General features: G+C 38.5%; 1 protein-coding gene across 4 annotated transcripts in view; it reads left to right on the top strand.

Moving 5' to 3' along the window:
* ECPAS (Ecm29 proteasome adaptor and scaffold) overlaps positions 1 to 24,134 on the top strand; it is a 60,370-nt gene that overhangs the window by 6,000 nt on the left and 30,236 nt on the right. For 3 of the 4 annotated variants that reach the window (XM_069002395.1, XM_069002396.1, XM_069002394.1), the window contains exons 2-19: positions 1,511 to 1,641; positions 6,177 to 6,293; positions 7,897 to 8,015; positions 8,991 to 9,143; positions 11,311 to 11,479; positions 11,968 to 12,107; positions 13,314 to 13,395; positions 13,651 to 13,770; positions 13,946 to 14,031; positions 14,295 to 14,373; positions 15,431 to 15,480; positions 16,036 to 16,102; positions 16,209 to 16,331; positions 17,433 to 17,536; positions 18,642 to 18,765; positions 20,985 to 21,065; positions 21,789 to 22,023; positions 22,552 to 22,643. In XM_069002395.1, coding sequence (XP_068858496.1) covers positions 1,511 to 1,641; positions 6,177 to 6,293; positions 7,897 to 8,015; positions 8,991 to 9,143; positions 11,311 to 11,479; positions 11,968 to 12,107; positions 13,314 to 13,395; positions 13,651 to 13,770; positions 13,946 to 14,031; positions 14,295 to 14,373; positions 15,431 to 15,480; positions 16,036 to 16,102; positions 16,209 to 16,331; positions 17,433 to 17,536; positions 18,642 to 18,765; positions 20,985 to 21,065; positions 21,789 to 22,023; positions 22,552 to 22,643 — 2,072 coding nt within the window. Of the gene's footprint in view, positions 1 to 1,510; positions 1,642 to 6,176; positions 6,294 to 7,896; positions 8,016 to 8,990; positions 9,144 to 11,310; positions 11,480 to 11,967; positions 12,108 to 13,313; positions 13,396 to 13,650; positions 13,771 to 13,945; positions 14,032 to 14,294; positions 14,374 to 15,430; positions 15,481 to 16,035; positions 16,103 to 16,208; positions 16,332 to 17,432; positions 17,537 to 18,641; positions 18,766 to 20,984; positions 21,066 to 21,788; positions 22,024 to 22,551; positions 22,644 to 24,134 lie in introns of those variants that run through there. The other variant, XM_069002397.1, reaches the window with a different exon arrangement.

Genomic DNA, 24,134 nt, shown 5'->3' with positions numbered 1-24,134 from the left:
TCAGTTTACATTATAGATGCTGTAGAGTTTTGGCTTAAAGTTTCCTTGACAGTAAAATTTTGTAGTCCTCTGTCCATTCAGCTCATATTTGCTCAGCAGAAAATGAAATCTTGGAAGTATGTTTAACATATGTTTATGTTAAATCTGCTTCTGACAGAGGAGGAATGATGCTATGAATGCAGGAATAGCGCAGGTTTTTAAAATAGGACAGTAAAGGCTTCTGAAGCTAAATCATCATAGGTTTGCTGGTTAGAACTGCATTTGCATTTCAACATCCCTTTTGTTCGCTTTGGTTCTAACCATATCCATTCACCTCAGTCTTTACTGCTGCCCTATACCAGGGCCTTTTTTCTTTCTTTTTGTCCCCGACTGTGGTCCTTTACAGCCAGCTTGATGATCCTTCTCTGCTGAAGGAGGCCTCTCCTTGGTCTCCCTCTAATCTCAGCTTGCTATAGATCACTTTAGATTAGCCTTTGGAGAAATTATTTCCTCCTTGTAGGATGTCTTAAGACCTTTAGCCCTTCAAAAGCGTCAGGTCATTGCTTCCTTGCTGCATGTGGGTCTGGCCTTCATTGCTGCAGGATGAAAAACAGATGCTCCTGATCCTGTGCACAAAGTCTCTTCTCACTCCAGCCATTGGGAATGCTGCTGTTGCTGGGGAGGCTTTGCTTTGCTTCTGGTGTAGCTGTTGGGGCAGCTGCATTCTGGCACTTAAAATAAGGACTTTTAACCTTTTTTTAATTAAAAAAAATGGTCCCCAACCATCAGCTTCTGTTGACAGAATATTGTTGTGTAATTTGTTTTCTTGAAACGATTTTTTGTTTGTTCCTTTCTGGGTTTGGGGAGTAGATCAGCTGGCCAGAGGAAGGTGAATTAAAACACTCCAGCCACTTCGTAGAACAATAATAGCATCACAACAGCATGTCCTGCATTTCACGCTTGTGCTCTTACTCCTATTGATGATAGTGCCATCTTTTTGAAAACAGATCAGCTAATTATAACAAATAAGTAACTGGTTCAGCCAACATTAGTTCAGATTTTCTGGGAGACCTAAGTGCCCCAATGGACAGGTGCTGGACCGGTTAGCCTGTGTCAAGATGTTGTATGAATACTCCTGTAACCCAAACCTGTGAGTGTCAAATTTACCCTGCAACAGTAGTCTTGAGCTTCAGAAGAATTGATTTTTCACTCTAGCTTGTTTCTTGTGCTTTCGGGTGTGTGAACTGTACCTGCAAAGGCAGCCTTAATTGCTTCTGTCTTTGCTAGGAGTGGTCTCCATGTACTTGTGAAGGCTAGTACTGGAAGCCATCAGGCTGGTTTCTACCATAACCGGTTTTGTCAGAGTTAAAAATCTGTGATGAGTGCTGTTGAGATATGAGTACTCTAATAACATTGTGCAGCATTTCTTGTAAGTCCATTAGGGGATGTTCAGAAAAAGCTTTCTTGCTACAGGAATTTTGAGTTTCGGTTTCTCTTTTTCTTTTTTTTTTTTTTTTTTAATTAATTGCAGATCAACTGGAGCGTGTGTTCTTGCGTCTTGGCCATGCAGAAACAGATGAGCAGTTACAGAACATTATTTCCAAATTCCTACCCCCTGTTCTCCTCAAGCTGTCCAGCACACAGGAAGGAGTTCGCAAAAAGGTAAGGGTTCAGTTTACCATAAAGATACATTGTCCTGATCAGGGAGAAGGAGACGCCCATGATGTATCATGATTTGCTATGCTTGGATGTTCTCTGTGGAGAAAACTACTCTTTGAGGAAAAATTATTCTGACCCTAATAGAGAATTGGGTCATTACACCCATTAGAGCTTAAACAAAACAGTCAGTGCTTGTGTCAGCACAGGCTTTGCAGATGTGTGGAGGCTGCAATTGTTTCCACTTGAGGCCAGCTAGCTCTGACAGAGTTAGCCTTGGGACCAAGGCTTGCTGCCATAGGGACAGTTGCCCTTGGCTCCCAGGGCTGTTGTCCTTCCACCTGACTTAGGGCATATGTGAAGCAAGCTTGCTTCTATGCACAGAATAGCATGAAGCCTTACTGATGTCATTCACTTGGTTGATAACTGGAATGAGAGCAAGAACCAACTAATTCTGGAGTGTGATACCTATCTGAAAAAATTCAGTTCCCTGGTACAGAAGACAGCTTTATCACATCATTTATTCAGGTACCTTAATGTGTACCTGAGTGACTAAAACTCTTTGGTTTTTGCCTGTAACCAGGCATAGGAGCAAGGACCAAGCAGTTTTAGAGGTGGAATTTAATATGTAACTGGGGAATTCAGTTCCCTGCATTAGGTTTTAGGTCTGGTAATAGGAGTAAACTGGAACATTTTGGAGCAGAGTGCAGACGAAGTGTTGGGGGTTAGTGGTGGAAAAGAAACTTTTCATAAATCCATGTGTCTTGTAGAAATAGGGAAATGATCATAATGTCACTGCATTTATAAGTAGATTTCAGAGCCTGCAAGTAACCGTAACATAGATCTTTTTTTAACAAAATTCTGCCCAAAACATGGTCCTAAGAGTGATTACATTAAAGTGGATCCATAGATGTCAGGCCATTCCACTATGCTGAAGGACAGATAGATACTCCAACTCAGATGGGGTGTTCTTCTGAATACCTGCTTACCGTATGTGCTTGAAGTTGTGAAGAAAGGCATTTAATCAGCTGGTGAAATTTCTGAAGGTATTTTTGTAGGATTTTTTTTCTCTAAGCTAGAATGTGTTGCCAGTTATTTTGGAGTGTTGGAAGATTCAGGAAAGGGGGAGGACTAGTCTTTTGAAAATTAAATTTAAGAGGCCTCTTGAAATCACAGAGCATACTTAGGGTGTATTGTTGTAGTAGTAGTACGGTTAGTAGTTCTTGCATTAAAGTGAATAATGAAATAAAATGCATTTCTTCTTCCTTTCAGGTGTTTAAACTATTGATTTTCATCCACACCAGATGATAATAATATAAGGAATTATAGCACTTTCATGTACTTCTTGATATTTGTCAAACTCATTGCAGCCGTGTAGATTACCCTGAATTCTGCCCTTGCCATGTCAGTGAAGGGCATTTGACTTTTTCAGTATTCTGTTTGTTTTCGTAATAAATTCAAAATGTATCAAGAAGGCCCTGTATATGTTAAATTTTTTAAATTTGATATTTTTCACGTAGCAAAATAATTTATCAGTGAGACAGAGAGACTGTCAATTTTTTATTCTAACAGGTATCAGTGAACATTTACTGTGTAGTGTATAACCTGCAAGTAAATCTCTTCAGTGTGCCTGTTGCCCTTTTCCATTACTTACATTGGAACTGAGCTTGTCAATCTTCTTGCTCTTATACTTTGTTAATGTGGTGGGAAAACATGCTAAGAATTCTGCTGCCTTTTCAAATATCTAACTTCCCATTGCTAATTTTTGCCTAGTGGATAACTAAAAATTTGCCTGTTGTTCAACACCAGCTTAAATCACATTAAGGCAACGTAAGCAAAGTGAAAACATGTATTTTTTAACATGAGCACTCAGGTAATTGGAAAGCTGATCTAATAAAGCTAATAAATGAAATAGAATGGAAGGAGAAGGGCAAACTCTTTATTAACCCAGTGACTGTCTACAGGCAGTGAGAAAACTGACACCCCATGTCATGTCCCTCTCCTGCAGTGATTGTTGTGGTTAAAAACCCATAAACCCACCACCAACAGCAATAAAAAAAGCGTGCCAATATAATTAACCATGGTTTAAAAATTTTAATTGAATTGACAGTGTAGCTTTTGATAGTATAGACATGAGCAAACAACATTTGTTGTCAGTATACTGCTAAGTGTAGAGCATTACAGTTGTTAAAGGACTTCTTTCACCCAACTTTGGAAGCATAGTTTGGTTCACAAGTACACCAGAAGGATTGACAATGTTCTAATTTTACTTTGACTCCCCAGACTAACTTTGTCCTCAAGCTTGTACTGCTAGAATGAAAAGGGGAAATTAAATTTAATTTTTCTTCCTGTTGCCTTAATGTATTCCTTTGTTGGTTTTATTGCTGCCCTTCAATTTGTGATTATTAGGTCACTATTGCTGCAACGTTCAGTAATTTGAGCTCATTGCCCTCATACATTTTCAGATCTAGGATGTAGTCTAACTTTGGGGGTAAACTTGTAATGCCTATGCCTTCTTAATCCATTTATGCTGAAGAAGTAATCCCTTTTCAGGCCACAGTTTGACAGATGGGTTAAATTTTACTCTAGGATGTCTTCTACAAAAACAGTTATCTTAGTGGTGTCACACAAAGAACTAATCCAGGGTAAATTCAGCTCTGCTTCTTCAGATGAGCTCCAAGAAGTATTTTTACAATGGCAGCCTTTGTGCCAGACTGGATACCATTGTCACTTTAAATGCAGCCCATGTGAGGCCAGCAAAAACAAAAGAAGTCGAAAGTGCAGACGTTTGCTTGAGTCAGGTCTGAAGAGTGCTACTGATGAGATCCTTAGTGCAGATGTTTGACAGTAATGATTAGAGAAGCAGGATATGAGCTAAACCCTAACACATACCCAAATCCAGCCATGTCTTTTTTTACCAGCCAGTATTGGTAATTTGAACATGTTTCTCAAGTTCTGTCTTAGTATCTCCTGCCCTTTCTCAACAAGATCTCTGCAGACAGGGTTTTTTCCTGTCTAAAATATTATGAATTTGTAATGGTTGCAATAAATTTACAGCAGCAAAATTTGATAGCTGTCAGTGTTACTTAGTTTGTCAGTTTATCTCTGATTTCAATCACATTCTTGCAGTCAGCTATGCAGTTTCTCTGAGTTATAGCTCGACATTTTTTGTTTGATACCTCTTCAGGGAGTAGATGTAAAGATGGTGTCCAAGAGGCTGCTCATATGCAGCTCAGCATACATATGGTTCTGCAGTTTCCATTACAAACTTCAGTGACAGCAGTTTTAGCTGCTTTTTCAGCATACTCTGACCAAGGCAGTGATCCTTCAAAAACACAGGACACCCTTTCTTTTTGACTTGAATTGCTTGAAGTCAACCTGAATCTAGGACAAGCTCTGACTGGTTTTACTGGAACCGAACTGACTTCATCTAATGTCACTTCCATTGTTTTGCACCACCTTCTTTGAGAATCTGATAAAGTTTGCTAGCAAGATGCAGATGTTCAGTGTGATTTCTCAGAATGGATAGTTGTTCCAGAGTAGAGATTGTAGTTTTTCAATTTCCTCCGTTCAGTTATGATACCTCCTTCAGGGGATTTACAAATGACACTTTGCTGATGCTAAGAAACTGCTTAATGTGATTGTAGAATCATGGGATAATTCAGTTTGGAGGGGACTTTAGGAGGTCTCCAGACCAATCTCCTGTTTAAAACAGTCGGTTACAAGCTCAGTTCAGGATGAAGGTTAAGGTTTTATTGAAATGGGTCTTGAAAAACGTCGGAAGATAAAGACTGTACAAACCCTCTGGGCCCCAACTTCACTACTTGATAGTCTTCATCATGAGGGAATACCGTGGTGCACCACTCTTGCTTCAACGCACTCTGGCCCCAGTTTCACCTACTGTCTATCAGAGCCCAGGGCCATCCCGCTCGAGCAGCTGCCTGTTCCCATTGGCATTGCTGCTGGGGCTCTGCCTGCCCAGGCAGGGCTGCACATCACTTCTGCCTGACATTCACAGCACTCCTGTTGGCTTCTCCTCTTGTTTGAAGGATTTCAGTTCTGTAATGTTCTGCTCCAAATAGTTCCATGTGCTAATTTGGTAATTTTATTATGGGTGGGGATTTTTCCCTTTTTTTTTTTTTGTTCTGTTTTGTAAATTGGAGTTATTCTGCAGCTCAATACAGAGCAGCAATGCAGATTTCCACGCCAGAGTCAGTTTTGACAGGTAGTAAGCAAACTGTGGAAAGAACTGGTCATCTTCAGTAATCCTTTCTTTCTGATATTTCTGTTGATGGATGTTATTGATTGTGGGTGGTTTGGGACTTGTGTGTTTGTCTTAACAGTGACTTGAGACCTATTGGAGTGGTTTCAAGATAATACTATAAGTGATGGCTGCTGTTTTCTTATGGATTAAATAATCAGATCAGGCCTGATTTGCTTATACTAAGCCTGCCTAATGGACTGAGCTTGATGATTGGAGCCCAAAGTAGTAACGTTAATGGTGGTCCTTTCAAGTGTTTTTTCTTTTTTCTTCCTGTCAGGTCATGGAGCTGCTGGTTCATCTGAATAAGCGCATCAAAAGTCGACCAAAAATACAGCTTCCAGTAGAGACATTGCTAGTTCAGTATCAAGATCCTTCTGCAGTGTCCTTTGTCACTGTAAGTGTCTGTTCTTCTGAAACTGTTTGCTGCTTTACTTTAGCAAGCAGAATATTCTTTAAAGTCCTGTATTTAGCTCTGTCAGTTTTCCTAGCAAGTTTGTAATTGTTATGAGGTTGATGTTTTAAGAGCTTTTTTTGTACTCAATTTTATAGTCTAGCGTGGGTGAAGCTTAGTTTCATAAAGCATTTTGCTGTTCAAAGTACTGACAGTTTCTCTTGATATATCATGATTGCATGCATTGTCACTGCTTGTATTGTAAAGGGTCTGTTCACTGGTGAAAGCTGCATTTTGCAAGCAGCTATCAATCCTCGTCTTGATATCTGCAGGGTAAGAGTTTTACTTAAAACACCTTTCTCTCTTTAAACACATGAGGACCTGTATTTTCATGTGGTTTTAGGGTCAGGATCTTATCTGAGCAAGAAAAGGTGAAAAAATGTTATTTTATAGACGGTGAAACTTTCATAGATTATTTCATTTCATCTAATTTAAAAAGTGAAAGTTCTTAAGTGTATTTCTGAAACTATGGAACAGTTTATATTTCAGTTTTGGTAGATCTGTTGAAAATCATCATTATGAAACAAAAGTGATTAAATCATAGGGAAACTTTGTACTTTTTTGTTTTACTCTTTAGTCTTGTTTGTAGCTTAAATTGAAAATATAACATCTTAGAAATGTATGGAGAAACATTTAGACTTTAAACAGTGACATACATAAAAGTAATCTTAGATTGTCCTAAGCAAGTGGCATTATCTGGAATTCACTTTTTAGAAATGACCAAGACTTCTGGAGTGCCTGTGTTTTGTAGAGCAAAACAAACCATCTTGTTTAAAGACATACTTGACAAACTCTGCATTTGGCTGGACTTGGCAAAAACATATTTTCATTAGCATACCTCAGCGATGCACATTGCTTTGTGTCGTAAGGCTTCATAGCATTTTAACTAAAGTGCCGTCTACAAAGTAGTGCAGTGCACTACATCACTCCTCTTCAGCACTTCTTTCAGCCAGATTGTGGAACACAACTCTTATCTCTGCAGTTCTTGTCTGGATTTAGATGAACAGGATAACAGTTAAATAGTCCAGTGTTCAGTATTGCTGTGCTGTGCTCTCCTGTCACTGGACTCTTAACTGCATGTGCAGCTTTTAAATATGGTGATTTAGAAATATATTTTCAAGAGAAATTTTGTCTATGCTGCTATCTTGGTATCTGTTCAACATTGTTTTCTATTTTATTTCAGAAATGGGTAAGAGAGATCATTACATTTGCTTTCTTTTAAGCTGTTGCTTAGTTGCAACTGCTTTTGGTGAAATTGGCAATGACAAAGGAAAACCAGAGGTTTTTTTTCATTGGGTTTTTTTTTCCACATTTTAAAGTCTAGGCCCAGCAAGACCTACTCTGAGTAGTCCTTGCTGAGTCTCCGCTTTAATGGTTGTCAGTCTGATAAATCTTAGACTTAAGAAATTGGTCTTACAAAAGAAATTCGTCTTCTTGTATGTTGTGTTACATAATTGGGTATTGGAAACGAGATACAAGAAGAGGTTAAGGAACACATGCTTATTTTGCATTGCTGCAATACTGTGTGCTTTTTCTACTCCTTTAGAATTTTACCATAATTTATGTTAAGATGGGATACCCCCGTCTGCCTGTGGAAAAACAATGTGAATTGGCTCCAACCCTTCTCACTGCAATGGAAGGGAAACCTCAACCACAACAAGACAGGTATAACTACTTATTCTTGGAGTGAATTTTATTGGTACTGTTTTAGTAAAATAATTTGTATCAGTTGTTAAAATATTTCTTTTCCTTGGTGCTGTCTTCATACTCAGTATGTTCTTGGCATGTACACTTTGGATCAGTAATTCGGTTGTTTGGGTGGTACAAAAAATTCTTATCGTCTAATGCTGTAATAATATAGAGGATCTGCAGCAGCAGACTTCCTATATGATAAGAGGTCTGTGTTTCGAGTAAGTAGAAATTTTAGCTAAGTTGTAATAAGTAAAAAGAAGACAAATTTGGGAGCTGCTGTATACTAAGAACCTCTAGAAAACTGTTATTGATGGGCCTGGTTCTTATCTACATGGAGATGAGTTTCCACTGTGCTGGTATTGGAAAATGTCATTAAAATGATGTCTTCGTTCACTCTACATACTGTGATGGTATACAAGTATTTAAAAAATGACCCTACTGAAAGGCCTTGCAGTAAAATCTTGCTTCCATTCATGAGATTAGTGTGAAAATACTTGTAGCCCCTGGGAGCATGAGTTTTCTGTGTCAAAAAAGCAAGTACATGAGTGAAGAGAGCTTTGGAAAATTTGGCTGTACTGGTATACAACCACTGTGTTTGCCAGTGTTTCTTAAGGATGAGACAGTCCCAGATTGTATTTTGTGGCAGAATTATGACACTGTCAAAAATCTGGACCAATGCAGAGACTGTCTCTCCAAATATCTGCATGCATGCAGACAAATATGTTCCATTTTAAGGAAAAATCCTAATTTATCTTCTGGTTTCCATTTTTAAGTACATCAGATAGTAAAATAGAGGCTATTGGATTGTGAATATATTATACTTTTGTTAATATTTTCTTTTTTTGCTATTAAGGACCAGGTTTGTTGTAAAAGGTTTCTGTCTTGTATGTTATAAATAAACAAGTGTGTTTTTTTAAAATGGTTGCAGTAAATATAATTGTTTTTCAGCCTATTGCATCTTCTAATACCAACCCTTTTTCACATGAAATACCCTGCTGAACCACTGAAAGCAGCAGCTTCTCCGTTTAATCTTGCTGAAAAACCAAAGACTGTACAGTTGCTTTTGGACTTTATGTTGGATGTTCTTCTTATGCCTTATGGGTGAGTTGATACCAGTCTTCTCTAGCACTGTTGTGTTCTTTATGTGTGAAACAGTATAAACTACACCCTTGAAAACTCATTTAAAGCATGCTGTTACTTCCTGGCTCAAGTGAAGCCAGTGGAAAGGTAGAAAGGAAGTTGATAATTTTAAGAACCAGATTACCATCTTCCTTATTTTACAAAACATCTCTTTTCTACTTAATTAGGTGTTACACTATTCTGTCCTTACCTCTTTTGAGATCAAAGTGAAACAATGAGACACGTGAGCTATCTGTTAAATAGCCAGGCCTTTCAAATAGAAGCCTGACAAAGATGTGTGCTCATCTTTCTGCAGTTGAGTTTTAAGACTTATTCCTCCAAGGTCATAAGCAAGAATAATTTCTAAAAATTTATGTTTTCCAGAGCTGAACCTTTGAATAAGATTTGTCTTTTGTCTGTTTTCTGGTGAAAAATGTTCAAACTGCAGTGATGTTGTCTTAGTGTGAGCACTGTTTTTGAAAGCAAGAAGAATATATGGAGCAACTTGAATTTACTGATTACTGCTTGTTAGGAACCTCTGGTGTCTAAAATCAGTACTTTCTCAAAGTGTTTTTTCCGCTGGTTTTTGTGTCTTTGTATTGCTAAGGGAGCTTTTGCTTGGAAAGAAAATAGAAATAATTTTGATGGTAGAACACATTTCTATTTTTTCTGGCAGTAAAAGTGGATTGGTGCCAGTATGATTTTTTTGAGCTCATAATTCTTGCTCATGTGAGTGGATTAACCTAAAGGAATGAATTTGAAATAGTGAGCACATGAGCTTTCACCGTGTAGCTTTGTTCGAGGCCGTGCTCCCCATCAGATATTTTGGGGACCGCTTCCATTTTGTTTGAATATACAGAATCTTGTAGCTTTTAGTTTAGAATGCCTGTTCTGTTCATGGTTCACTCTTTTCAGCTGACCCAGGTTAATTGCTCTTAGCTTCATCTGTGGCTGTACTGTCAACAGTTGAAGTCCTTGGGCTTTTCAGTGAGTCTTCACTCCCTTCCACGCTTTAATACTCTGGCGAAGCATGAGTTTTTAAATCACAGAATCATTTAGTTTGGAAGAGACCTCTGAGAAAATACTCAGAGATGCTGCAAGTAGGAGGTGAAAGTTTTAATTTTCTTTCCAGAAGGTGCTCAGAGAATGTCTTGACCTAGCCTGTGGCTCTGGGTGTCTGTTTTTTGAAGTCTTGCTCCCCGGGGTGAGCCTTTTTGCAGTGGTTTACAGCTAATTTGTGCTCGTTAGAACTTGCTCTGTCATTGCCCGATTATGAATTAGCCTTGCCAGTTTGCTGCAGTGAAGCAACCAGAAAGCTTAACTGTAGGGCTTAAAGCTCATAATGAAGTGTTCAAAGTTTTAACTAATGAGACTCGGAATGAAATCTTGTTATTGAGATTGTTTTCCTCTTTTGGTTGCCTGTGTGCTGAATGCAGAAAGGGGGGCTGGCTGGAGCAAAAGAATTCTTTTTGGTCTCTGTGCTCCAATTTTGAGGCCATATTGTGTTGACCAGCTTCCAAGGATACATGGAGAGGTGGGGTGGCTTTTATGAAGGCATGGAGATGAGCACAGGGCATCTAGACTAGCCAGTCTTACAAAAGACCAGGCTCTGTAAACTTCATCTTTTTATTTTTGCTTTCTTTCCCTGCCCAGTACTAAAACTGCCACTTTCCAAGACAGTATCTCATCTATTATCTTTTTATATCAGGGTTTGTTTCCTGCTACTTGTGTTGCATATGCTTCATTATTTTCATTGCTGGGTTTGTGGTTTTTGTAGGAATCATACAAATGTTGTTGGAGCTTTTAGCATGAAATGTAGTACTAAATGAGTATTTATTTCTAATACAAAACAGATAATTTTTTCTAGTTTTTAACCCAATAATTCTTTCTGGAAATGCTAGTGGACCTTTCCCTTTCAAAACTGAAGTTTGTTTTCCTGTACAATGACATTGTTATGGCTCTTGCAGAATATGTTGGGATAATTGGTAGCCAAGCCTCAAATTCTGTCTTATGTTAGAGTTATGGGATTAATTAAAGAAAAATACATCAAGCTGGACATGTTATATGTCTTTCTCCATTCCAGAATCTAATTCAGCTGGTAATGTCGATTGGTAAAGGCTCTAATGAATGTCTTTCCCTGCCTGCTTAGGTTTGTATTGAATGAATCTCAAAGTCGACAAAATGTGCCCTCGGCCCAGGGATCTTCATCAAGTAGTGTCCAAGGTCCTGGAATCCCTCAACCACCTCCAGGGATGAGCTTTTACGCAGCCAAAAGGGTAATTGGAGATAGTCCATGGACACCAGAGTTGCTAGAACAGGTATTTAGAGCTGTGGGGCTGGTCCTTGGTGAACTGTGGGTGGTAACAGGGATGGTTGCAGATGGTGGAATGGAAAGCCGGGGGGAAAATATGTAACTGTTTCTGACCAGGCCTTTAGTTACCCTGAGGGAATTTATTGGGGAGTTTTGCATGATGCCTTGAGGAATTTTGCTGTGGTGGGGTGGGGAGGAAGGTGGCTCGGAATCAGTCATGACTGCAGCCTACTCGAGTTTTACTCTCAAAGGTTGCAACAGTGTCTTCTGTTTCTGAAGCATCCCTTTTTAGCAGTGGTGTAACAGAGTATCATGGTAATGCCGATACTTTGCTGCAGATGACTGCTGTGGCAGGAGGCAAGCTAGGAGAGATGGAGAGCATGTGAATTTCTCCTTGAGCGAGCAGAAGCCATGATTTCAGACAGCTGAGCTGCTACAGTTACTGTAACATCCGCTTTCTTGTCAGTAACACTGTCTTTCCGTGGTATTGAACAGTGTAAGCTGGGGATAGTGAAGTTCATTGAAGCTGAGCAAGTGCCCGAACTTGAAGCTGTTATACACCTCGTTGTAGCCTCCAGTGATACAAGACACAGTGTTGCCACTGCAGCAGACCTTGAACTAAAGAGCAAGCAAAGGTAAGGTCTGGATGGTTGAAAAAGATGGTGTTAGTATTCCTGACACAGCTAGCTGCAATGTATGTAGTGCTCCAGAGAGGCTGTGCTTGAGAGGAAGAAGGCTAAAGTCCTCTGTATACCTGTGAAGCTGCCATGTATTCCCTCTGGGCTGGGTATGGTGAGGCTTGTTGTCTTGCAACAGGAAATGTCACTTGGCTCCAGAGCTGACAGCTTTAGCTGTGCGGCTTTGATCATTTTTGGTATTGCTTTTGAGCCATTTTCATACCAAATCATGAAGAATATCAGGGGTTTCCACACTGCCCTCTGTGGATTATCAATTGTCAATAAGGCTTTAGTAAATGATTCCCAGAAAAGTATGCTTTCATTTAATTTATTAGGAGAATGAAGAGATTAATTGTGAAATGGATCATAGTCTAGAAAGTTTGGCAAACACTGTTGTTATTATTGAAACTTTTGCTCACCTGCAGTTCACCTTTCATCATCTAAAGACAATGCTTGTCTTTAACTCATCAGGAAGCCAGAGTAATGGCTGTTTGTACTCTTTACTGAGACACTGACAGTGGGAGATTTGCTGGCTCATGTAGGAGGTTGGAGCAAGACAGGCCTGTCTTTGAAATGTGTAGGTGGCTTCTGTAGGACTATTTAACTTGGAGTCAAATTTGTAATGTGAAATCTTCTGCATCTGAAGTCTGTTCATGTATCTCAGTCATGACAGTGGAGATGATGCTATTAAATGATGAAGGCTGATTAAGGAAGCTGGTCTCTCCTTTGCTGCTTGTCTTATCTTTCCTTCTGTGTTGGTATTCTTTGCCCAGAGAGAAAAATAACTGTGTGGACAAAATACATGTTAATATGTAATGCTGAATGTCTTTTATGAGAAATATATGCTAGTTCACAGATTACCATTCGGTATTCAATTGGGAGATGACTGTGGTCTGTATGTCTTGTTTCAGTGGGAGAGATGGAGCATGTAGGTTTCTCACAAATTATTTGATATGTTGTCAGAAATTGTGAAAGTGTGATCACTTCACATTCTCTATGACTATGTATTACATGTATGTGGGAAAAGTGGTTAGAAGTCAAACTGAGGACTTCTTTTCAAACTTTGGGAAGAATATTAATATGATGCAAAATGCTGTATTTTAAGAAACAGTCAAAGGTTGGAATCATAACATGTTGGTTTTCAATGTGTTTTTTTTTCTTCAGTTTAATTGACTGGAACAATCCTGCTATCATCAGCAAAATGTATAAAGTGTATCTTGGGGATATACCACTGAAAACCAAGGAGGTAAAATTTGCCTTCACAATTGTCTATCCTCTTAGCTGCTAAAGAAGTAATTTTAGTTGTCTTACTTTTTTGAAAACATATATATGTATTTCTTAAATCTATCACTTCCTTTGGTCTCTGCTTTTACTGAACATTTATGCTATTTGAATATTTTTTTCTCTGTGCCAGTGTGTTCTGATTAGCAGCAGAAAGTAATTTAGCTAACTTAAATATACTGGTGTCCAAAGATACACTATTTCATCTCTGTTTCTGCAGGGATCTGTTCTGAAACCAGAAATGAAACGAGAGTCAGTCAGCACCCGTGTTAAATTAAAGATAGTTCCTCATCTTCTGCGATCCCGGCAGGCTGCAGAAATGTTCCCAGCTAACATTCAGGTGATGCTTATTTTCCAAATCTACTCTTCCTAATCAGTTTGATGATACAGTTTCTCCAGTACTTAGCAGTGGGAAGCATTGTTATTGATGACAGTGTTTAAAGAAGAGGGGGAATGAAAATCTTGGAAAGTGGAGCCAGACACTCTCTAATCTGCTCCTTCTTCCTTTTGGTCAGGTGGTATATGATGGACTCTTCGGTGCAAACACAAATGCAAAACTGAGAAGTCTGTCACTGCAGTTTGTGCATCATATTTGTATCATGTAAGTAGTTCAGAAAGAACAATGTTTTTTAGCTATTTGCCTAGAAGCCACTCTGTTTAATAAAGATACAACTGAACTAATGAGTACTAAAACTTGGAGAATGTAGGGGATTTTTTTTACTTAATCCTGAAAGCTCAGTGTGTCTGTGCTTGCACACAATAAGTTGTAATTTCTCACCTTAACACAGTCGAAAAAAGTGATACTAGAGAAGATGCTTTTCAGGGATCCAAAAGATAATATTTTGTTGGTTTCTCTAATTGCAGTTGTCCAGAGAGTAAAATAAAGCCATTAGGTCCAATGCTTTTAAATGGACTTACAAAGCTGATCAATGAATACAAAGAGGTAAGATTAAAAATTCTTTACTATAATTCTTCGTGTGAATACAAGCAAAAGATAAATACCTTTATGATGGAAACTGATGAATTTTTTTGTGTGTTCGCTTGAGAGGCTGCCAGAGGATACATTTTAAGAATTTTTTTTTGGAAGAGAAGCAAATATTTTAAAATGCTATATAGGAAAACTGTTTTATTTATTTAGCACCTATATATATGTGCTTGGGCACCAATTGCAAAATCTCAGGAAACAATAGTTTTAGTAATATAAAGAGGGAAGGCAAAGTAGTATCTAGCTGCTCTTACTCTGGAAAACACAGGGACTTCAACTCTGGATGTTAATCCCATTGTGTTAAGCAGCTGTATAGGCCAGCTTGTAATACATTCCATCCTGTATGTCCAGGGATGGTATTACTATGGGAAGGGTGTTACCAAACAGAACTGCAATGCCAATCTTTATTTATTTCCAGTGCTGTTTCAAAAGTCAAATTCTCCATTATGCTCCTACATGTACCTTAGAAAGGGCTGATGTTGCAGATCATCTCTTCTGCAGATTTGAGCTTCTTGCTGCTTTGTTTGAGCTTTGGATGTGACCTTCTGGCCTGAGTTGGCATTTGAATGCATGGGACTCCCTGCCATTGGGAAGGGAATGAAAAAGGAAGTAAGCCCATGTGTATAAATATGCTATATTGGTCATCCAAAGGATCCATTGTGCAAACAGCTTCCTTTGTTTATGGTTGCTGTTCAGATCTAGTGGAAGGTTTCTGTCCCTCTGCTACTGTTTCATATACTCACCAAATCGCCCTATCTGTTTTTCTTGAAATAAAATGTAGTTAGCTGAGACCAGAAGAGAGATTCATGTTTTCTCTGTTTCTTGGACAAAAGATCCCTCTGTTTCTATCTAATGTTTTTATTCTCGGATAGAAATATTTTATGTTTTAGGATTCTTTTTCCATGAAGGCTGAGCACTTTCAGGACAGGCTTTAAAGTAAATGTTTATTTATAAAAGATATACCTGTATGTATTTCTGGTTTTGCTGAATTTTATTTATTGTTTTATCATTCAAGGATTCAAAACTGCTATCAATGGCATATTCAGCGGTTGGAAAGCTCTCCAGGTAAATGAAGCATCATTTGAACAATGGGACATTGGATAATTTTTCCAGAGTAATCAGTTAATTTATCAGCAGCGAGCTTTATGCCACCTGCCAATTTTGCAGTTGAGTGCATGGTGCAGAGAAAAGCACTTTTTGTGACAACTCTAGAAATGTAAAAGAAATATGTTTTTTGCTGATAGCTTCTCTAGCAGTGATTAATGGAAGCTCATGAATTTTGCACAGTATTTAAGAAATGGTTCCACATTCTGGATTGCTAGAAATATAAATTTAAGGAATGTGCAGCAAAGACCAGAGGGCGTGAAGCTAGGCACGTGGTATGTTAAGTCATGTGCTGGTGATTTAAGTGGTTGTCCATAAAATGTCTCGCTTTCCAAATTGTGTTAAGGGAGGGAGAATTTGCTGCTTTATGGTGGATATGGCTAAGATAGAGCAAACTTTCTGTGCTGGCTGTGATTGTTTGACAGTTAAAATTTGGAATGAGGGGAAGACCAATGAAATGTGAAGCATTTCAATTTAAAAAACAAAAGCTTCATGGATTAAAATATCTTGTTTCAGCCGAATGCCTCAGCTCTTTACCAAGGATATAGCACTGGTACAGCAGTTTTTCGAAGCCTTGTGCAAGGTGGGTGCTGATGGGGCTTTGGGAAATCATTAGTGTTTTCTTCTGATTTTGCTCAGTTTTTGACACTATGCACTGTAAAGTGAAACCTCTTGGTTTTGTACTGCAGGAGGATGCTGATACTAGGCTTGCCATTCAAGAGGCATTGTCCATGATGGTTGGAGCATATAGTAACCTGGAAGGAGCCCAGCGTACCCTGATGGAAGCTCTTGTAGCTTCTTACTTAATAAAGGTATTTTCAGTGGAGTAAAAATCACATGCCTTAAAAAAAGAGCTATTAATTGTCTTCCTGTTTCCTGACAGTTCCTGTTAGATACTTCCTGGAGCATGTCTTCCTTTTCTTACTGAATGTATTGGCCTGTCTAGGAGAAGGCAGGCTGTGTATGCTCAGATAAAATATTTTTAGCATGGGCTGATGACTGCAAGGCAGGTAACACTGCAGTTCTTTATTTGTGTTCTGTTTAGCAAAGAAACAAATCCATTGCAATTGCGTTGTATGTTTCTCGTAGTCTTCTCCTTAGAAAACTTCAAGAAGTAGGTGCTTCAAGGACAGTGTCTTCTGAAATGCTTTGGGACATTGAGAGTTTGGTAGAAAGGATCATTCGCTGCTAAGTGGGGTTTCACTGTGCTATGTGGTATCTGACATAAGGCACCTGTGAACTTCTCCAGGAGCTTAGTCTTGACTAAACCAGACTTGACTGATCCATACTTTGAATAGCTTGTTTGTGTTCAGAATACATCAGAAGTCTGGATTTTCCGAAAGAGTGAGTGTTTTGTATATTCTGTGTTTGCATGGGTACTCAGACTGACTGTGTAGGTGTATGTATTTCTTAAGTTTAAGAGATAATTTTCATGCTGATAACTCTTTTGCTTAAGGGATCTAAATCTCCAGGCTGTACCTTTTTGAGACTATCTGTACCTTACAGACAGAATGAGCACCCTAAGCTGATGTTTCTTTCCCACCTCTGGCTATGCTGATCCAACGTGTAACTCTGTTTTCTGTGGCTAGATGATATATGTCAGTTTCATTTCAAAACTGCCTGGATGAAGCAGTTCAGTTTTTCAAGAATTAGCATGATTCCCCAAAGTGTGCACGTGTTTAATTAAACATTTAATTGCCCACTTGTGTATATATGAGAAGTTAGATTTTCTTTGCCCTGTCTCCTGCCATATGAAGAGTAAGCATGAATAGTGTCTCAAAATGTCTAAACTTTTTGAATCATGTTGGTACCAGAGGACAAAACAAATGACTGATGATGTACAAGTGATGAGTGAAAGTCATTACTGCTGTCATTTAAAACTCAACCATACTTTTGTGTCTTTTCCCTTTAAGCCTGAAGTTCAAGTACGTCAAGTGGCTGTAAAATTTGCTAGCACAGTGTTCCCTCCAGATCATATCCCTTCCAGATACTTACTCCTGTTAGCTGCGGGAGACCCGTAAGTTGTTTTCCTTTATGAATTATTTTCTCCTATATATATATATATATATGTATGTATGTATGTATGTGTATATGTGTGTGGGTATATATATAAATATGTGTATATATATATATATGCATATTCATACACACTGTATATGCATTCAACATATATTTGGATTAAATACAAATGCATGTACATATATGTGTGTGTAAGTTTGCACATAAATAACTCAAAGAAAATAAAATATGGTATTTGGAAATTAAACTTCACATTCTTGACACTTCTGTGGAGACCTGTTACTATACTCAGTGACAGTCTTTAGATTGTTTCAGATGAACTGCTGTCACTAAAGCACTTCATATTAATGATCAGTTGCAATTGCAAAAGTAAAAATACATTAAGTGAAATCACTTTTGCAGTGTCTAGAAATTATTTTTTCCTGGCAAATTCTGTCAGTCTATTTTTAGCTTGTATTTGCAGGGAGTTAACATGCAGTTTTGAGAGTTGCCACTCTCTCCTGAGGAGTAGCTGACTTGTTAAATTACAGTAATCATTTAATTTGCAGTTTTCTGTTATGGCAGTGTAAGTGGTGGGGGTTTTTTTTCCAATTTAATTACTAAATTTTTGATGTGAGTAGCTACTGTGTAACTAAAGAAAGCTAAACAGATCAGTTGCAACAACCCGCTCTGTCATTGCAGTGTCAGCACTGTTTCAAGAGTAGTTATCTGCTATTAAGTAGACAATGATGAACCTGGTAGGTGGCAGCTGAAGCTTGACTGTAGGAAGTGATAGGGAGAAGTAGCATGTAGGAAAAAAGGATGTGGGAAGCAGGAACTGTTGGTGAGCATTAGAAGGATGTAAGAGGAACAGAACTGAGCTCATCCAGACAGTTTTGGAAGGAGAACTCAGTACTATCCCTTTTTCTTTCCCGTCTCTAAAATAAACAAATCATTAGAAGTTGTAATTAAAGATTTTTTTCTCCCTTCCTTTCAAAAAACCCTCCCAACATCTCATTTAAAAACCGGTCTCTCTCCCCCAGCTTCCTAACACTTCTTACTGCTCATTAAAGGCTGTTTGTTCTGTGTATATAATGTCTGTTTCTCATCTTTTCTTCTGAAAGGCGGGAGGAGGTACATGGAGAAGCCCAGCGGGTACTGAGAACATTTTCTGGAAAAAACGAAAAGGAGAGTTCTGGGAAGCAGATGCCGTCCTTCCCTGAAATGGTCCATTACATTCAAGACAAGGTATACAGTGCTTCTGTTACAGTAGATGACAAATAGATGCATGATGTTCAGGCATGTGGTAAGTGTGGTCTTGCCTTCCCTATGTCTGTTTCCCACAGCTGTCCCAAGGAATAAAGTCAGGGTGAGGACCACACATAGTATTTTATTGCCAAGATTACCACTTGTCATCACTTTCTGCTGTCAGTAATTGCAACAGATCCAAGTGTTAAGTAGCGAGGCAGAGCTTTTAACAAAAGGAATGTTTTACTTTCTTGCAATTTGTGCAGATGATATGTGGAACCAAGGAATTGAGTTTTCAAGGCTTATAATCCAGCATGTTTCACAAACACAGTCCCTGGAGGTTCAAGAAGACTACTTTTTATTTGGTCCAGTTAACAATAATATACATTAAAAAAAAATCCTAGGCTAGGAAAGAAGATACTAGAACAAGTGAAGAAGTCTGATTTGTTGACTTAAAGGCTTAATTTTTCATCTTCATTGCAATTCTTGGAATAATAGCCATGTAAACAGCCCTTCATGAGTTTAGTGGAAGGACATGCCAAAAACTCTGCCACTCAGTTTAGTCACATCTGTTTGCCCTGAGAGCTCATCTGGAGAAGTGTTAAAATACAGTCTGTGTATAGTAGCTATACTAGGCTTATAAGCAGTGAAGGAGATGTGGAGAGTCACTAACAGTATTTTTTCCTGTGATAGCCTGCTTTTTAAAAGATTGTCAGAAGTATGTAATGTCAAAGCACATCTGATTTTGCAAGAGATCTGTGATAACAGAGCTCTTACACCTGAGATATTTCTTGTGAAATGTGTGCTCTGATGGTGTTGTACTCTACTAATACGCTGAAGTATTTGAAGTTCTATAAGAAAACTTGCTTTTTATCAAGAATCCTGGCTATTTAAATAGATACTGAAAAATTAAGAAGCCAGGATTGAGTTTTAGATAACACTCTTAAATGCTGTCCTCTTGCAGTTAATTTTAAAATTTTCCTTAACATTTGTAATGTCACTAAATAATTATAGATCAGTGTAGTTTAGTCACTGCTGAGAAAAGTAAGAGTCCCTCAATCACGGGGGAATTAAAATTTTTTTTTCAAGCAGTTTTCAAGTCTTCTTTACATGTCCTGACGGTGTATTTAAAAATCCTGGAGGTATATTTATTTGTTTAGTTATCTCAAAGTGTGATTTTTCACATACTGTCAATAATCTGTGACTTTGGGACATGTTTGAGAAGTCTGTATGCATTGCTTGGCACAGCTGGCTGAGATGAAAAATGACTTCATGATTTAGCATGATCCTTCTCTCCTTCTGAAAGAAAAATACATGTGAAAGAGTAGGACCAATCTGCTGGGTATGGGAGGGAAACCATTCCTCAAGGGAGTCACTCTCTGTTCACTAAATCAGATTTTCTTTAATAATTCTGGATATCATTGAAATTAGTGTTGCAAAAGATCATGGTGTGTTGAGGGGAGTGAGGATCTGTTGTCTTCTGCAACTGCCTTGTGTGTTCACTCAAGTACAAGGCTGCCTGACTGAATCAAGCCCTACCACTGATGTGCATGTTGCCTGTTTGATATATACATATTACTTTTCTGCAACATTTGCAGTGGGTGTCACTTAAAACCTCCTGTTTGGATGTTTTTCTGCTGGCATATTCCTGCTTGTCAGAACTAACATTTACATGGAAAGGAGTTGCTCACTTGCTGCTGCAGCCTTCCATGTAGCAGGTAGAGATTCCCTCTGTCTCAGTCTGAGAGACTCCCCAGGCTTGGCTGACATAGCACAGGGCTCCCACCTCCCAGGACTGGGGAAGTCTGGCTGTTCTGCAACCTCTCCAGGCAGACCTGCTATTTTAAAGCTTTCTGGCTGCCTGTCGGGGGGAGCCTCAGAGTTTGGAAGTTCATGAAGTACTTTACTTTTAAATTCTAAAGTGCTTCTTTCTTCCCTGAAAGGAAGACAGAATGTTGTGCTCCTTCAGCCTCCCCTGATATTCCCTCTCATGCATTTGGAGTTCCCAATTTCTGAATTGATATGGATGTAAAATAGATCAACCTGACTGTTACCAAGTGCACTGTGCCCTTTTTGTTACAGAGCTGTTACACATTTTCAGTTGCTAAGAGGAGGATTAACACAGTCATATCAGCAAAATTTCACTGACCTTCCCAACATCTCTGCTGTTATGGGTCTGTTATGGGAATGTTCCACTCTTAATATACTCTGTTGTTTAGGCCTCTCACCGAATGAAAACCCCAGCTAAATATATGACTGGAACTGCAGCATTGCCTTTTAATCCTGCCACATTTGGGGAGGTAAGTGTCTGGTTTTCCTTCCTCAGATATGTATACCATTATTTATCTAGAGGACAGCATAAGAAGCTAACAGCTATCATAAGTCACCCTACATTCTAAAATTCTTTGAAATAGATGTTGGGATTAACTCTCCATCCTTTGTCCTTAAATGGTATTCTGAGCAGGATTTTCATCGGGGGGTTGGGAGGAATGTTCATTAGAGGGTTGCTCCACTGCTTTCTGCAGCATATCTAATGGAATAGCATTAGATATTAATAACATTAGATACTAGTCTTGTGCAGAGGTCCCATTATGTTCCCTGGGGCTCTTTTTCTAACAGAATCCCAGGCTTCAGTGATCTCTAAAGACAAACCGAGATGGGAAGTGAGATCTGTGTTAGCAATGTGTTGAGTTGCGTTTGTACACATGCCAAATTGGTATAGGGTACAGGCTGAACTGCCTGCAAGGAATTGCATCAGCTGATGATAAACCAAAAGTCTGCATATGATTTAATCTTTAGAGAGTGATGTAGGGTTGTCTACTTACACAGGCATATTGCAGAAAGTGGTCCTAAGATTTGTTATACTGTATTTGTTCCTGTCTCGATACTAACTCTTCTGTCTATATTTGATAAAAGAAAAAACTATCCAGTTTTGATTACATTGGATACAGCACATTGTCTGCTCTTTTGTCTCCTGCATGGTTTTTGACTCAGGATCATGTGTTTTTATCTTCTCTACTTAGATAGTTCTCTATCTGCGGATGTGTCTTGCTCACAGTGCTGGTGTGGTGCCAACCTCACAGAGCTTGGCAGACATGCAAGATCATGCTCCAGCCATTGGACGTTACATAAGAAACCTCATGTCTGGCAACCACATATCTTTCTCTTCCTCCTCCTCCTCCTCTTCAAAAAGTGCAGAAACCAACCCTGTACATATATATATCGGCCTTCTTCAGCAGCTCTTAGCTGGTGTTGGAGGTAAGAAGCTGTGTGCAGCAGTATCCTGAAGAATTAAGTGTCTTCTCTAACTAGAAATGAGTTGTCCTGTGCTTTGAACTTGGCTTCAGCAATTACAGAGTTGAAACATGGACTGAATACTATTTAGTTTAAACTTGCTTTCTTCTGTGCTATTTTGTAGGTGGGAGAAAGCAAGGCTTTAAAATTGCAGCATCAGTTGACATAATAGTGTAAAATTGTGAAGCCATTGTATGTAACAACTTCCTCACCAGTGATTGCTGTCTTCTCTGATAGATAGCCTATCTACCACAGGTGTAGTCTAAAACATTTGAATGCATTTAGAGCAAATTGCAGAGTGTTTCCTTTTATTAGTTTCCCTAATATGTCTGAGAAATATTATACCCTATTATTCTGTATTTGTTACTGTTAGTGAATTACAAATAAATGCCTGGAAAGCCTGATGCTTCTTTACCTCTTTTTAGCACTGAATGTTACATTGTTGTAAATGCTGGAGTTGTTTAACACCCTGGTTCTTGAATTATTGTTTAGGTTTGCCAGTCATGTATTGTCTTCTAGAAGTTGTTTCAGTGTATCCAGAAAAACTAGCCACCAGATTTGTAGACAAAATGGATTGGATTAAGGTATTTTGAAAACCCTTTAAAACCCTTTTTTTAATGTTTTTAGGGGGATGGATGGGATTTGGCATTAGCAAAGTCTGGCACATTTCCCATGGTGAAGCAGAGTATTATTTCCAAGCATGCACTTGATTTGAAATTGGTATCTCTACTCACAGTCAACACCTCATGTTCTATATATATGTACCAGGATGTTATATGTACCAGGATGGGGAAAATTATTTTTTGGTTCTTTTGTATTACTGATTTTGTTCATTGACTTACATGTTCTAGGTAGTCTGTCATCTATCCTGCTGGGTAGTCATCCTTTTTTTTTTTTTTTGCAAAAGAAAACTGAAGACAAAATTCTGCACGTGTTAAAAGAAATTCTTGAACAGCGTGAATGTTTCAGTGAGAAGATGTGAATGACTTTTTAGAAGATGAGATTAATTACGTCCCTAGTGGTTTTAGAGACCTTTCTGTGGAGATGTTTTTTTTCTATTTATTAGCCCCAGACAAAAAAACCCCATACCATTCTTGGGAATAAGCCAAAGAGAATTCTGTTTCCCTAGATTCTTTTCTCAGACAGCTCCCTGCTTTTTCATGATTTGCCTCAAACATCTATGATTTTTGTAGGTCTTGCAGGTTGCCATTGCTTTCACTGGGGCAATCTGGCAGAAACAAATACTTAGTCAAGGTTAAAAAACACTAGAATGTGTTCTAATAGTTTCTCCTGATGATATCTGTGCTACATTACCCTGTGTGCAGGTTATCACTTCTCATTGTGGTTTGTATGCAGGTATGAACCACACCAGGAGAGTACTTCAAAACATTCCTTTTTTCAGTATTCCTCATCATTTGTAGAAAACCTTTCTTTGTCTTTGGCCTAGTTCCATTTGCAGAATTAAGCTTCTAGAGGTGGTTATTGATAGTACTGAGTTTCAGAAATACTGTTGTAAATCACATTTCATGTGTTTTTGCCTTGCCAAGTGGAACTAACACGTTGAGGGGTTTGTTAGAAGTCAGATATGTGATCTGATGCAGGCTGGAGTTGAAGTTAACATTACATTTCATGAGCCTGACAGATCATTTCTTGTTTGTTTGCTTGGCTCATTTTGGTGTCTTTGTGGTGGCCCAAGGCATTAAAAGATTAGGGTGTGAATTTTTCACAGGAGTGTGTTGCATTATACATCAAATTACTGATGAAGGTAAGATTATATTGTAACAAATTACCCAAGGCTTCCAAAATTCAACTGTTTAATTATTTATTTAGACAATACAAGATCTCAAATGCAAAGTAGATAATTTTGCTTCGAGAACTGTAATTTCCTGGACATGTTTTTTTTTGTCACAGTTGGATTTAAACGGTTAACCCTCTTGAGGGTTTTTTTTCCCTTTGATTAATAAGAAGGGTATGGAAGCCTCCAGCAGCTCAGAAAAAACAGTGGTTCAGGGTGTGGGGTTTTTTAGCATAGTATGAGTGCAAAACCTGGAAGCTCTTAGCTGAAGATAAAATTT

This window comes from Aphelocoma coerulescens (assembly GCF_041296385.1).
Source record: "Aphelocoma coerulescens isolate FSJ_1873_10779 chromosome Z unlocalized genomic scaffold, UR_Acoe_1.0 ChrZ, whole genome shotgun sequence".
In the NCBI taxonomy this organism is placed as follows: Eukaryota; Metazoa; Chordata; class Aves; order Passeriformes; family Corvidae; genus Aphelocoma; species Aphelocoma coerulescens.
The sequence above is the reverse complement of the archived record's forward strand: the minus strand, read 5'-3'. Positions and strand labels throughout refer to the sequence as shown.